This window comes from Erythrolamprus reginae, chromosome Z, assembly GCF_031021105.1.
Source record: "Erythrolamprus reginae isolate rEryReg1 chromosome Z, rEryReg1.hap1, whole genome shotgun sequence".
NCBI classification, from domain to species: domain Eukaryota; kingdom Metazoa; phylum Chordata; class Lepidosauria; order Squamata; family Dipsadidae; genus Erythrolamprus; species Erythrolamprus reginae.
In genome coordinates, this window is record NC_091963.1 from 74966655 (window position 1) to 74983076 (window position 16422).

At 36.6% G+C, this 16422-nt stretch overlaps 1 protein-coding gene across 1 annotated transcript in view; it reads left to right on the top strand.

Annotated features, from left to right (window-relative positions):
* Positions 1-16422, top strand: part of LOC139153837 (collagen alpha-6(VI) chain-like) — a 270910-nt gene that overhangs the window by 125105 nt on the left and 129383 nt on the right. Inside the window, 1 exon segment of the mRNA XM_070728258.1 lies at positions 7518-7580. Coding sequence (XP_070584359.1) covers positions 7518-7580 — 63 coding nt within the window.

Sequence of the window (16422 nt, forward strand, 5' to 3'; positions counted from 1 at the left end):
TGAGTATCCAAAAATTTATTGCAGCCTTTCACCTTCAAACCACAAATATCGGTTAACTTCTTTAACGAATCAAAACTAGTATGACTAAATACTCTGTGAAGATAGTGTATACAATTATTGTATAATGGTTGATTTATAATACTTGTAGCATTCCCTTTTTCAGACTTATCCTTCATCACATGTAATTTATTTTCTAATTCACCTTCAGCATATAAAACAGTGTTTTTCAATATAGAACATTTCCTTTCATAAAAGTGGATTACATACCCCTCAGCGGTCAACTTCCCCACACTTAACAAACAAAATTTTAGTGTAAGTACACAAATAACATTATCTATTGTTGTGTTTAAACAAGAAATATAAGCTGACCCAGATAACTGTACTTTCATTTCTGTACCATCAGCTAATTTAACCTGGCTTATCTCTGAAGTCTTTAAATCACCCTGTAATAAGTCTTTGTTGTTGATGATATGCTCTGTGCAAGCCGAATCCAGAATCCACTTCGCTTTATCTTGAAGACCTTTCCCTGACACCAGAAATGCTGAAGCCTCTTCTTGACTTCCATCCATAAACTGTCTTTGTTTAGCACAATCCATCAATTTTAATGTAACAAAGTCAAGGTTCAAAGAACTTTCAGGTAAACTTTGTATACTAAGCACAAATTGTTCCCATGTTTTGTCTAGAGATGATAATACAATATATGCTTTGTGATCCTCTGGAAAAGTTAACCCTCGCAATTCCAACTCTGCAAATAATGTTTTCATCTTGGTTTTTTTTGTATTTTTTTATATTTTTCTCTCAACGTACATCCAAACAATACAATGTACCATTTAGTTTTCCATAAATAAAATGCAGTATTTTGTTAGTAACTGATATCAATCATCAAAAAAGTTGCAAAAGTTGTTTTTTCTAATTTTGTCATACAGTTACATATATTTTATTTTAATTAATTTCCCTCTTTAATGTTCCTGCAAAAAATACACCAATTATATTTCTAACTTGTTAAATATTATGCCAAAGTACTTTCTTCCTTTTTATATACAATTTTCTATAAACCAAAAAAACCTTTTATAGCCAATCAGATGATAACCAAAGAAAATTAAAAACAAAACATAAACATATAAAAATTTCAGATTACTTCTCCCCTCTAAATAATACATTTACCTGATCCCAAATTTAAAAATTATTTCAGTCATCTAACACTTAGCCAATCAATACTTATTTTCAATCAATTAATAATCATTAACATCATTAATCTTCCCAATAATTCTAAAATCAATTCCACTTATGCATTAATTCAAATCAGTATCACCTACCACAAATCTTATTATAATCAATACTTCTAACTCAGCGGTCTCCAAACTACGGCCCGCGGGCCGGATGCGGCCCGCTGAGGCTATTTACCCGGCCCGCAGCAGCGTGCAAGATTTTACCATATAATATACTAAGTTCCCGAATCTCCCCTCCACTCTGCTGCTGAGCGTCTGGTGGTGGCAAGGAAGAGGAAAGCCAGGGGGCAGGGAGGAAAGCACCCTATGGCAGAGCAGCAACAGTTCCTCTCCCTAAAGGCGAGAAAGAAATTGGCCAATTGCTTTCCTCCCTGCCCCCTGGCTTTCTGCCTCCTCTCCAGACACTCAGCTGCAGACGGTCTTGGTCCCTCCTGCTTTTTTTTTTTTTTTTTTTTGCATCGGTGAAGTTTGCGCGCGTTTGGGCACTTTTGGTGTTGGGGGGGTCTGCTGCGGAGAGGGAGAGAGAGAGAGAGAAAGAGGGAGACATAGAAAGGGAGCGAGAGAGAAAAATAAAGCAAGAAAGAGAGGGAGAGAGAGAGCGGGAGAGTGCTGCTTTTTTGCTTTTTCGCTGCCCCGCAGGGAGCCTGGAAGCCCTGCAAGAGCGTCTGGAGGGGGCAGTAAACAATTTATCAGGACCCCCGCGCACTAACTTGTTAACGGCCACACCGTCCCGGCCAGGCGACGGGGAGGCCCTCCCGATGCTTGCCCTCCGCCCAGGCCCCGCACTTGGAGCTGGGGGCGACGGGCCTAGCCTCGGCTTACTTGGCCCTGGCACGGCCGAAGCGTGGGGCGGAGTAGGCGGCGGCGGCTGCTTCAGGCCCGCCCCCGAGCTGAGCTTCCTTTGGCTTCCTTCGAGGCAAAGCTGCAAAGCTCACCTGCCGCCTCGAAGGAAGCCAAAGGAAGCTCAGCTCAACGAGGACCGGCTGTTGGTCCCTTGAAGCTGCCGCTGCCCACTGCAGAGATCCCTTCGCCCGAACGGAGGCGGCGGGCTCAAGGGACCAAGAGCCGGTCTTTCTCGGCGCTGATTTGTTGCAGCCTCTGAGTCCGCCTCCGGGCGAAGGGATCTCCTCGGGGAGAAAGGAAGGAAGCCAAAGGAAGCTCAGCTCAACGAGGACCAGCTGTTGGTCCCTTGAACCCGCCACCGCCTACGTTCGGGCAAAGGGATCTCCGCAGTGGGCATTGGTGGCGGTGGCAGCTTCAAGGGACCAACAGCCGGCCCTCCTTCAGCTGAGCTTCTTTTGGCTTCCTTCCTTTGGCTTCCTTCCTTTGGCTTCCTTCCTTTGGCTTCCTTCCTTTGGCTTCCTTCCTTTCTCCCCGAGGAGATCCCTTCACCCGGAGGCGGACTCAGAGGCTGCAACAATTCAGCGCCGAGAAAGACCGGCTCTTGGTCCCTTGAGCCCGCCGCCTCCGTTCGGGCGAAGGGATCTCTACAGTGGGCAGCGGCAGCTTCAAGGGACCAACAGCCGGTCCTCGTTGAGTTGAGCTTCCTTCGGCTTCCTTTGTGGCGGCAGGTGAGCTTTGCAGTTTTGCCTCGAAGGAAGCTCAGCTCGGGGGCGGGCCTGAAGCAGCCGCAGCCTACTCCGCTCTGCGCTTCGGCTGCACCGGGAGCTCTGGTAGGCGCGGGGCAGCAGGGCAAGCCACGAAGGTGGCGCAGCGTGGGTCAAGTGGGAGGGCACAGCAGTAGTCGTAAGGCGGCGGTGGGGCGGTTGGCTGCAAGGCACCGCCGCCGGTGGCTTGATGTGTTGCAGGACACCGTACATTGCTGGCGCTGCACTGGGCATGGGGCTGGCACCTCCGTCCTGGGCCAGCCAGCGGGCCAGCGCCAGCAATGTACTGTGACCCGACGTCGGTGCCACCGTCTTGGGAGCTTCTGCTTGCAGCCGACTACCCCGCGGCGTGTTGCAGGGCAGAAAAAGAAAGAAGAGAGGAAGGAAGAGAGAAGAAAAGGAGAGAGAGAAAGAAAGCAAGAGAGAAAAGGAGAGAAAACAAGTGAGGGGGGAGGGAATGTGAGAGAGAAAAATGAGAAAATGATGGAGGGAAAGAACGAGGGAGAGGGAAAAAAACAAATGAGAAAGAAGGGGAAAAAGGGAGAGGGAAGAGAGAAGTGGGAAGGAGGGAGGGAGGGAAAGAAGGAGAAGTGGCAGGAAAAGGAAGGAAGGAAAGGAGGAAGGAAGGAAGAAGAAATGGAGGGAACAAAGAAGGAAGGAAGAATGAAATGAATGGAGGGGGCGGGGGAAGGAAGGACTTTTTGGGGGGGGGGGTAAATTTTTTTAAATTTTTCTCAACATACATTCAACCAATACAATGTACCATCTAATTTTCCCTGAATAAAATGCGGTATTTTGTCAGTAACTAATATCAATAATCAAAAAAGTTGCAAAAGTTTTTTTTCTAATGTTGTCATCCAGGTACATACTTTTCTTTTAATTAAATTCCCTCCTTAATGTTCCTTCAAAAAGTACAACACCAATTATATTTCCAACTTATTAATCATTATGCCAAAGTGCTTCCTTCTTTATATATTTTTCTATAAATATTTTATACATTTTTCTATAAACCAAGAAAACCTTGTTTAGCCAATCAGATGTTAACAAAAGAAAATTAAAAACAAAACATAAACATGTATGAATTTCAGACTTCTTCCCCCCCTCTAAATAGTACATTCCCATTTTGTTTTTTAATGTTAAAATAAGGTATGTGCAGTGTGCATAGGGATTTGTTGATAGTTCTTTTTATAGTCCGGCCCTCCAACAGTCTGAGGGGCAGTGAACTGGCCCCCTGTGTAAAAAGTTTGGGGACCCCTGTTCTAACTCTATTAAAACAAATCACAATTCCTAAGTTCACATATCTAAATAGGGAAAGAATTAATGTTTAAAAAGAACAAATGAAAGAGTACTCCAGCTTAATCAACCCTTCTCAAACTCCAATTTCTTTAAACTGAGCATAACTTTGAAGCAAACCCTTTTCTTTTTTTCTTTTTTTATATTCCCTTTTAATCCTCCTTTCCATTTCATTCTTTCTATTTCTTCTCTTAACACCTTCAATTTTTGCAAATGTCAACTTTTTGTATTTTTCCAACCAATCACTTTTGATATTGTTTTCTTTTTGAGTCTGGTCAACCCCTAGCTCCAAATCCCATCCTTTTAATTTTCTTTTTGTGCTAGTTTCAATATATTCATAGTAAAACATGTGATCAACTGCCCAATCATTGACCAAACAATTCTTGATGGTTTTTTCAGTATCATTTGTTAAGGCAACAAAGTAATCCGATTCAATAACATGTCCTTTAGTCTATCCATTCTCCATATTGCCCGTATCTTGTTTTCCATCTTGTCCTAGTTGTCCCGGAAAATCCTCTGTTCCACTTTTCTCTTTTGAATCATTTGCTTCCTTTGTTTCTTGAGTAATTCCTATACAGTCTCTCATTGATTCTCTAAATTCAATCATCATTCCTCAAATATCATTAAAATTTTCTCTGATCTCCTGAATCTCTGATTTCTCCATGTCTATAGAAAAAAGACTTTTATTTTTGCAGCTGTTTAAACAAATTCTCTTAAACAGCCTAGTATATTATGTCCACCAAATTTGTGAGATAAATAAGTTCAAGAGTTTTTATTTTTTCCCCCTCAGAAGTTCGTACAAAGTTCAAATCCACAATCTTCTTTTATCACCTTTTCAAAGAAATTCTGTCCTCCCCTTAGGTTCTCTTTTTCTTTTTGCCTTTTTCAAGGCCAAACAGCAGATGTTAATTAAATAAGCAAATAATTCTTCCATGAATTATGAATTTCTTCCAATAGATGGCAGCACCATTAATCCAAAAAAGAAAAAAGGCCTTACTTCCAGTTTTAAAATGTTAAGCCCAAACGGGGAAGGAAGAATTCTGAAATTTAAAACAAGTTAAGTCTTTTAAGCCAAATCTTAATCAATCTAAGCATCCAAAAGCCACCACCTGGATCTTAGCTGTTGCTTTCCAATGCAGTCAATAGACATTGAACAGTTCCGATATTTAATTAGCCGCCTTGCTCAGCTTCCCCAAATCACTTTCTCCTTGATCAAAAGAATGGTTCTATTTAAAAAAGAAAAACTTTTGGTAAATCCTTCATCCCAACTCACAATTTTCGTCCACTCAACCTCCTGCACAACTCTTTAAGAATTCCTTTCTTCTTTCTGGATGACTTCCAACTAAGTAACAAGTCTCTTCCTGAGACATAGTCTAGCCATGGCTATGGCGACTGAAGCTGTTTCACTCCACCATTGGTGGAGGCTCCAGGCATTGTATACATGGGGTATGCTGACTCCAAAACAGACCCTCAGCCAAGTCCCCTTCTTCACCTTCCTTTCAGGAAGGCTTTGGGCCAATTCAAAAGAATCAGAACCCCCAAATGGCAGGGATTCAGATATCCTGCTGTCAGAATGCAGGAGATTCTGTCTCACCAGGCCGGTGACCATGCCCCTCTCCTTCATCTTGTTTAAATGGATATTAATATATTCTCCTGGCTGAAGTTTCAAATTAAACTGTCGTGTTAAAACGACCTTGGCACCAGCTGTTTATCTTTGATATAACTCTTTGAATCTCTGCCAAACCTCAAATGCACTGTGGTCACTTTTTATGTTAATGAACTGGATGTCCTCCACGGCCAAAACTATGTTGCTTTTGATCTTTGATCCAGTTTTTGTTTTTCTACATCATTATCATCAGAGCTATCACATCCCAAAGTCCTTCTCTTATCAATAAACTTTGCATTTATATACTCCATGAATGATAGTTAGTCTCATTTAATCTGGCATTTAATGTGCCCATGTTTCAGTGAGGTTTTTTTTATTCCACGCATGCTGAAACACAGGTGCACCTGCGACTCTGTGTGCGATTTGGCTACCTCCACAGGTGCAGCAGCAAAATTGTGCTAGCCCCGCAAGAACTTATGAGCCACAGTGGCTAGCACAATTTAGCATCCCGGCTTGTAGCCCACTGCTGGGTATGCAGTACCGATAGAAAAATTTTAGTCAGGTACGCAGAACCGGTAGAAAAAAAATTGATTTTTTAATTTCTTTTTTTCGCTTCTGGGCTCTGGGTATGTTTTTCCTATCACAGTAAATGATGCTGAATGTGTATAATTTTAGAAGAGCTGTATGTATGTGTGTGTGTGTGTAGATACACATACAGTTTATATAGTAGAGAATGCATATTTTCATGTGCTGTGTGTAATATGTGTGTACACGTATGGCATATATACATAGAATTAAATAGTATATTTTGGATGTTAAGTAATAGTAAATAGATAGGGAAATTATATTTTTTTGAGGCAAGGAAAGACCAGGCACCCTAACCCAAACCCAAACCCTCGACATGAGTGACATCAAGTTGGCCACCTTTAATCACATGACCTTTAAGTCACTTCCACCTGGTCACATGGCCGGCAATCCACAGCCACAAAATAAGCCATGCCATATTCTGGGTCCTTGGTTTCCAAATGTTTCCACTGTCTGTGTGGAATATTCCCTAAGTAGTATTTACAAATAAAAAAATATTTTAAAAAAATTTAAGTTGTAAAAATACTTTTAGAGCTGTAAGCTTAAATGGATGAGATTGGATTTACTTCTGAGAAGACATCAATAATAATAATAACAACAACAACAGAGTTGGAAGGGATTTTGGAGGTCTTCTAATCCAACCTCCTGCTTAGGCAGGAAACCCTACAGTACTTCAGACAAATACATATCCAACATCATCTTAAAAACTTCCAGTGTTGGAGCATTTACATCTTCTGGAGGCAAGCTGTTACACTGATTAATTGTTCTAACTGTCAGGAAATTTTGACTTAATTGTACATTACTTCTCTCCTTATTTAGTTCCCACCCATTGCTTCTTTTTCTACCCTCAGGTGTTTTGGAAAATAGATTGAATCCCTCTGCTTTGTGGCAACCCCTGAGATACTGGAACACTGCTACCATGTCTCCCCTGATCCTTCTTTTCATTAAACTAGCCATGCCCAGTTCCTGCAACTGTTGTTCATATATTTTAGCCTCCAGTCCCCTAATCATCTTTAGATAAAATCAATTTGAATTTTTAACCAATATGTAAGTCATGTTACAGTACAGGGTTATTATTAAAATGTCATCAAAGTTAAGTGTTTCTCAATTTAAAGCAATTGCAATTCAATCTAACATGAATTTTGAAACAAACACATCTAAGCAGAATTGTTTTACACAAGTATCATATATCTTTAGGGCAATACAGGACCCAAGGGCCCTCCTGGTGACCTAGGACAAAAAGGCTTCCAAGGAGATCATGTAAGTTTATTTTCAAAAATAATACTGTACTACATTGTATTGCATTTTAGTATATTGTATGATATATATGCATGTTTGTATGTTCAAGAGAAAAAATAAAAATAAAGGATATTTTCTATTTGATTATATAATGATTAATTGGAAAATCTTAGCATCTATGAATATAGTAAGGTAGAGTAACTGCAGCAGTAGAGAGGGTATCAAAAAACAGGAGGGCTTTTTTTTAAGACACTGGCCTGAATAGGTCAGAACAACCTCACAAAGAAATTAAAGAAAGAGAAGAGGAACAGGGGGCTGCCTGTAAAGAGAGGGAGGAGGCTCAAGGTGCTAAGAGAAAACAGCCACAAATACAACAAGAATTGGTCTTAAGTAGTAGACTACGAGAACCCAAAGAAACCAAGAAATATTACAAATAGACATGTGGTCTGATATCAATTTTTTTTCTGTCAACGTAAATGGATTAAATAACCCAAGAAAAAGAAATCAAATATTTTCTAAGCTTAAAAAACAAAGAGCGCAAATTATAATTTTACAAGAAGTACATATTAAAAAATTGAATAGAAAACTATTATGCAATCAAAAACTAGGTAATATTTTTACCAGTTTAGCCAACCAAAAAAAAGAGGTATTGCAGTTTATATAGATGAAACAATTGAGACTAAACAACTATACAGTGATCAAGAGAGTAGAATCCTAATGTTACAAGTAAAATTAGAAACAGAACCTCTCATCATTGTATCAATCTATGCACCAAATGAAAATCAAAAACAATTTTATAAGAAATTACATGACAAAATAATCGAGTTATCTATTGAAAATATGATAATAGTTGGAGATTTTAATGCTATTTCTAAAAGTCAAATTTACTATTCAGGTAAAAAGAAAGATAAGAAAAAGAAAACAATTTTACCAACAACATTTTGGAAAATGAGTTCAGAATTATTATTGCAAGATATTTGGCGTGAACGTCATCCATTAAATAAACAATATACCTTTTATTCAAATCCCCATAAAATTTGGACCAGAATAGACATAGCATGGGCCCCAGCACACACTTCAGAATATATCTCGAATATTGAAATAGAAACAAACACAAACAACTGGGCAGATCACAATCCATTAGTAATTTCTTGGAAAGGAAACAAAAAATCTAGCAATTGGTGAATGAATAGAAATATGTTACGAGATCCTCAATATACAGAATGGATAGAAAGAGAATTAGAAATTTTCTTTAATATAAATAAAAATATAGAAATAACACCACAAAATTTGTAGGACACAACAAAGGCGTATATATGCAGCCTGACAATTTCCTATATGGCAAAAAAAAAAAAAAAGAGAAAAAGAAACAATTCCAACAATTAGTGGAAGAATTAAAAGATTTAGAAGCAGTATCACAAGATGATAATACAGTTAAAGGGAAAATGGGTTTAATAAAACATAAAATAAATTTGATAGAACAAGAACAAATAGCTGAAAAAATAAAAAGTGCTAAACAGGAATATTTTGAACATGCAAATAAACCGGAATGTTGGTTAGCACATAAATTAAGGAACCATAGAGAATCTAAAATAATAAAGAAATTAGAAGATAGTAAAGGCATAATGAGATATAGAACAGATGAAAAGAAGGAGATGGTGTCAGAATTTTATAAAAAAAAATATACCAAAAAGAAGAAATTGCAGAAGATAAGGCTTTTGAATTTTTAAATTCAATAGATTTACCAACAATAACAGAAGAACAACAACAAAAGCTTAATGTACCATTTACAATGGTCAAATTACAACAAGTACTTAAGAGCCAGAAAAATAATAAAACTACCGGACCCAATGCCATACCGGCAGAATTTTCTAAATTAAATAGCAACATACTTACTACAAATATGTTAGAGATTTTTAATAAGATAATCGCAGATGGCAAAATACCAAAATCCTGGTTGGAAGCCTTAATAACTTTAATACACAAACCAGGAACAGAGAAGGAAAAAATCCAAAATTATAGGCCAATATCCTTATTAAATGTAGACTACAAAATTTTTGTTTCGGTATATGCCTTTAGACATAAAAATATTATGAATGGAATAATACATGAAGACAAAAATGGATTTTTACCAGGTAGACTGATTAAAAATAAGTTGAGGACAATTATAAATACGCTAGAATATTATGAACAACATCCAGAAAAACAAATGGCATTAGTATTCTTAGATGCTTTGATAATGTTGATTGGTCCTTTATGAAACTGCAATTAAACGAAATGAATTTCGGTACCAAACTTTTCAATATAATTGATGCTATATATTCAAATCAAACGGCTAAAATTATCTTGAATAATGATCAGACAGAAAAGTTTGAAATACAAAGAGGAGTTAGACAGGGTTGCCCTATTTCACCACTGTTATTTATTTTAACATTAGAAACTTTATTAATAAAAGTAAGAACAAATAATAATATTAAAGGTTTAGAGATTAAAAAAGAATCCTATAAAGCACAAGCATTTGCAGATGATGTAGCTTTCATAATAGAAGATCCCTTAACTTCAATATCAAAATTAATAGATTTAATAGAAAAATATGGGAACGTAGCAGGTTTGAAAATTAATAAAAATAAGACACAATTACTAACCAAAAATATGATGGATTTTCAGATAAAACAACTAGACAAAATGACAAAAATGAAGATTACAAACAAAGTAAAATATTTGGGTATTTGGATTTCAGCTAAATCTATTTCATTAAAAAATGATAACTATATGAAACTTTTAAGCCAAATTAAAAAGGATTTAGAAATATGGAATAACTTACAGTTATCATTACTTGGAAGAATTTCCACAATTAAGATGAATATTTTACCCAAAGTTCTGTTTTTATTCCAGGTAATTCCTATAAACCCAGGTGGAAATTTCTTTAAAGAATTAACAAAGATAACAAAAAAAAATTATATGGCATAGTAAAAAAAACTAGAATAAAACAATGTGCATTAGAAGATATGAAGGAGAAAGGTGGCCTCGCTTTTCCAAATTGGAAATCATATTAACAAGCAGCAGCTTTTTCTTGGATCAAAGAATGGCTTACTTTAGAAAACAGAAGGCTATTAAATTTGGAAGGCCATGATTTAATGTTAGGCTGGCATGCTTTCATATGGTATAAGAAGTATAAAACACATTCCTACTTTAAGAGGCATACAATTATAAAGGCATTTATGGAGGTTTGGAATGATATTAAAAAAAGACCACTTTTTAGTAATGCCAGAATGGATATCCCCGATTGAAGCTATATGTCCTCCTAATTTATTACAAGAAGGTAAAATATGGAAATATAAAGATATATTAGATAACCAATGGAATCTGAAAACGAAGGTATAGTAATAGATTGGTGGCAATATGCACAGATTTCATAAAGATGCAAGAACATATATATTTAGAAAAGATAACAACATCTTAGAGAAATTATTAATTACAAATCAAGGAAAATTGATTGGGAAAGTATATAAATATCTAATTAGTTGTAAGACTGTAGGTTGGATATTAAACGATAATGTGATTAGCTGGTGTAGAAACTTAGTTAAAAGAAATAGATGTAAATATATGGGAAAAGGTCTGGACATATAACTGGAAAATAACTAAATCAGTTTCTTTTAAAGAAAATCAAATTAAGATGTTTTATAGATGGCATTTGCCACCAAATAGAATTTCAAAAATGTTCCCAAGCAAATCACCTAATTGTTGGAAGTGTAAAACAGAAATAGGCACTTACTATCATTTATGATGGACTTGCTCAAAAGGAAAGAACTATTGGAATATGGTGGAAAGATGGTTGAAATTACGCAGCAAGAAATCAAGAAGACCCCAGAATTTTTTTTTATTAGGTATCTCAAATAATAAATACAAAAAAGAAATATATTACTTAATAATTCATATATTAGTAGCGGCTAGGTTCTTTTTTGCACAAAGATGGAAAGAAATGGAAACACTGAATGAAGAAGTACTTAGGAAAATTATAGAATGTAGTTAATGACTGTAAAAAATATGATTTCAACAATCGAATTATCAAAGCATGGAACTCATTACCGGACTCAATAGTGTCAACCCCTAACCCCCAACATTTCTCCCTTAGACTATCCATGATTGACCTCTCCAGGTTCCTAAGAGGCCAGTAAGGGGCGTACATAAGTGCACTGGTGTGCCTTTCGTCCCCTGTCCAATTGTCTTTCCTTTCTCTCACTTACCATATATATTTTCTTCCTTTCAGATGTCCTCTCCTCTAAGTTCACTTTTACCCTTATATATGTTTATTTTTCTTCCTATGTATTTGTGTATTGGACAAAATGAATAAATAAATAAAGAAAAATAAAGAATGTGCAGAGCTAGATATGATGACGAGGCCAAGAAGAATAACCAAGAAGAATCTGAATTCTATAATATTTGGCAGATGGTATATGTTTGGTGGGATTAAAAAAAATGTATAAGGATGTTGAAATAGGATTTGCGCATGCGCCGGAATAGATAGGCGCATCTACAGAGAGCTCCCTAATGTGAATTAGGAAAAGTGAAAGTTAACCCCTGACAACCCTCTCTAGCTTGGTGAAAAGCGGATTGAGGGGGAGCGGATTGAACTGAGTTTTTGAAAACTTTACAAATAAGAAGCAAAGAAGGAGCAAGCTGCAGTTCTAAACGTGAGTAGGGGAAAAAGTAAGAACAAAGGAAAGATGGCGACTACTACGGATCTGGAGGGAAAAATGGATTCATTGTTAACGGCATTTGCTAATATGGGGCAGCTACTCAAAGAGATGCAGAAGGAAATAGCTGCCGTTGGGGCTGGCGTAACAGATTTAAAAGAGCAGTCGAAAACACAAGATCAGAGAATTGTGAAACTGGAGGAGGGGAAAAGTCGCCAGGAACTAAATAATTTAGAGGACAGAGAAAGAAGAGCTAATCTGCGTTTCAGAGGATTTAAACAAGATTTTGCTGAGGGTAAACGTCTTATCCAAGCAATTCATCAATGGTTTGATGAAAATAACATTAAATGTGATCCAGGTGAATATGAAAGAGCACATTGGGCATTTGGTTCTCGGAGTCAAGGAGATCAAAAGGATGTTATCGTAAGATTTACTTCGGAAAGGAGAGCAGCAGAAATTTTCAGAGAACTAAAGCAGATTCCAAACTTACATTATAAAGCCACTCCAATACGCGTTTTAAAAGACTTGTCTGCAGAAACACTCAAGATGAGAAACCAAATGAGAGGCATCACGTCCCAACTATATGAAGGAGGAATCCGTTTCACATGGCGTTATCCAGCTACAATAATTGTCTTTAAAGATTCCAAAGTTTTCCAGGCAAGATCCCTGGATGAGGGGGAGAAACTGCTCCAACAGCTGGGGATCGATTCAAATGTTAATTTCCAGGCATCAACAGCGAAGAGCAAGCCAGCAGTAGGAGATGGAAGAGATTGAAGAGGAGAAGATGATCTGTTTACACTCCAACCAACTCGCGCAGCAGAACAAAGAAAAAATGAAAAAATTGCAGCTCTACAAAAGGAACTTGATTTACTCCAAGAAAAGGGAAAAAAAGAAGAACCAAGAATCACGCGTCAGAAGAAGAAATAATGAACTGAACTGAGCTGATCTGCCAACATGGTATTATTGTTCTCAACTAATTAACTTCTTATTTGTGTACTCTACGCTAACTAACAAGGGATAAAGAGGGAAGGAGGGGGGTCTTTCTTTACTGCATTAAAAGGGGAGAGATGGGGGAGGTCTCTAGTGGAACGCAAATTCAGGAGTGCCTCTTGGATAACGAAAATTCTTTTCGTTGCCTCCCCTTAGGGAGGGGCGCAAGGGAAGGGGCACTGGGGTGGGGGTTCAAGACAATTAACAAATACTTTTCCAACAGGCTCTGTTTTGCAGGAGGGGGAAACACACTTAAAACTATGTAAAATGGGTGAAACAGTGATATTGTTGTTAAATGTAAATGGTCTTTCATCATAGAAAAAACGTTATAGAATTATGAAGCTGGCTAGGGATAGTAGAGCTGATATCTTATTTTTATCAGAAACTCATAAAAGGAGGAAAAGATCAGATAAATTAGTTACCAATAGCGAGTGGCAACGGGTCTACGAGTCGAGAGGGACGGCACAAAGCAGAGGAGTCGCCATCTTGGTTAACCAAAGAGTATTATTTCAATTAATTAATATTAAAAGAGACAAAGATGGCAGAATGCTATTTATTAAGGGGAAAATAAATAATAAGGCAGTAACTTTAGCAGTAATCTATGCCCCCAATGTAAATGCAAAACAATTTATAATGAATGTAAAGCGTAAATTAGACAATTTTGCGGAAGGCACAGTGATTTTAGCAGGCGATTTCAACTTGGAATTAACAGCAGGGAGGGGAGAAAAGAAAAAGTTACATTTAAATAAAATTAATATGTTGGACCTCCATGAAAACATAGTAAACGGGGATACATTTTATTCGGCAAGATATAATAAATTTAGTTGCATTGATTATATATTAATGAGCAAAACAGGGGAGGTACATCTCAATAAAGCAGAAGTTAAAAGCATTTGGTTATCAGATCATGCTCCACTGTTAGCAGTGATTGAAATGGATGTTAGTAGGCAACAAAGGATTTGGAGATATAACCCTGTGGTTTCGGCTAGTGAGAAAAATAGACTCAAATTACAAAAGGAGTTGAGTGAATTCTTTAGTATTAACGAAACAGGAGAAACTAAGCAAACAATAGTTTGGGATACACACAAGGCTGTTATGAGAGGTAATTGTATTAGCACCGAAGCTTTTATTAGGAAATCCTGGGAAGCTGAAAGAGAAAGTCTATTAAAAGAGATAGATTTAATTCAAGAGACTTTGAAAACTACAAGAAATAGAGCTTGGAATATATTATTATTATTTAAGAAAAAGAAATTACAATCTCTTGAGGAAGAGAGATGGAATAAAATGAAGATGATTGTAAAACAGAGAATTATGGGTTGGGGGAACAAATCAATGAAAGAAATGGTACATTATTTGAAAAAAAGAAAGGAGAAATCCCATATCTCTGCTTTAAAGGATAAGGAAGGTGCAATAAAACGTAGTAATACAGAAATGGAAAAAATAATGAGTGATTTTTATGGGAATTTATACAAAAAAGAACATATTACAATGCAAACGATAGAGGTTAATGAGAAATTAACGGAAGAAGATAGACAAATTTTAAATGCAAAAATAACAAATGACGAGATATCTAGAGTTATGAAAGGGTTGAAACCTGTTAAAGCCCCAGGCCCAGACGGTTTTACTGGTGAATATTATAAGACTTATAAGAATGAATTATTACCGCATCTGGAAAATTTGTTTAATAATGTATTTGAGACTTTTGAAACCCCACAGTCGTGGAAAATTTCAGAAATTATAACTATCCCAAAGCCGGATCATGATTTAATGGACCCAAGTTCCTATCGCCCTATCAGCTTACTTAACCAGGATTACAAAATATTTATGAAAATATTGGCAAACAGGGTAGAGAATATCTTACCAAAGATAATTGGAGAAGACCAATATGGATTTGTTAAAGGAAGAAAGATTTATGAACCAATTAGAAACATCGTTAATGTGATACACCATGCTACCACTACCAAAAGAAAATTAGGTATTTTAAAGCTAGATGTGTACAAAGCTTTTGATAAAGTTAACCATGATTAATTGTTTCAATTATGTAAAGATTTAAATATGGGAGATTCACTTTGTAGAATTATAGAAACAATTTATAAGGATAATATAGCTTATATTAGAGTAAATGGCAACAGAACAGAGGATTAAAATTCAGAATGGAACTAAGCAGGGTTGTCCACTATCCCCAATGTTATTCGCATTGGCAATTGAGGTTTTAGCAAATAAAATTAGAAATGACAAGGAATGGAGAGGTTATCAAATAGGAAAACTTGAATTAAAATTAAATCTTTTTGCAGATGATGCTATAGTGTTGTCTGAAACCCCAATTGAAATGATGAAAAGAATAATGATCTTGCTCCAGGAATTCAAAGACCAATCGGGACTTATGGTTAATATAGAGAAATCAGAGATAATTTGTTTAAATATAGGCCCTAAAGAGCAAATTGAGATACAAAAAGTATCAGGATTGAAACTAGGATGTAAAAAAATGAAATATCTAGGAATTTGGTTGTTTAAGAATCCTATGAAAATTGCGACGGCCAACTATAATTTAATATGGAAGAGAATTCAAAAGCAGATAAAAAATTGGAGGGGAAAAAGGTTGAGAAGAATTGCCAAGATCAGAGCCCTTAAAATGATGATAATACCAAAAATGATGTATTTATTTCTGGTTTTACCAGGTACTTTTCCTGGTGAAAAATTGAGAGAATGGGATAGTAAATTAAATTCTTGGATTGAAGGAAACAAAAGGCCTAGAATAAGAAAAAATGGCAGTTTGCCCACGAGAAAGAGGGGGGGGGGGGAGCCCGTGCTTAGTATTATATAGAGAAGCGTTTCAAATAGAAAGATTAATGGAATTACAGTTATGGGGGGAAAAGAAGTGGGTGAAATTGGAAAAGGAAATTAATAATATAAATAATAAAGAGCTATTATTTTAAAAATGGAGTAGAATAGAAATCAATAATTTAACCGACCCTCTGAAAGCAAGCTTAGAAATATGGTCCAAATGGCAGGGAAAATGTGGAACTAGAAATTCAAAATTAACAACGTTACACGTATTGAATACAGGTAATGATGTTAATTTAAGCAGAATTATAAAAGTATTTAATAGCAAAGGGATAATGAGAATTGAACAATTATATGAGAAGGACAGGAGAGTTAGCAGAACTCGGTTGGAA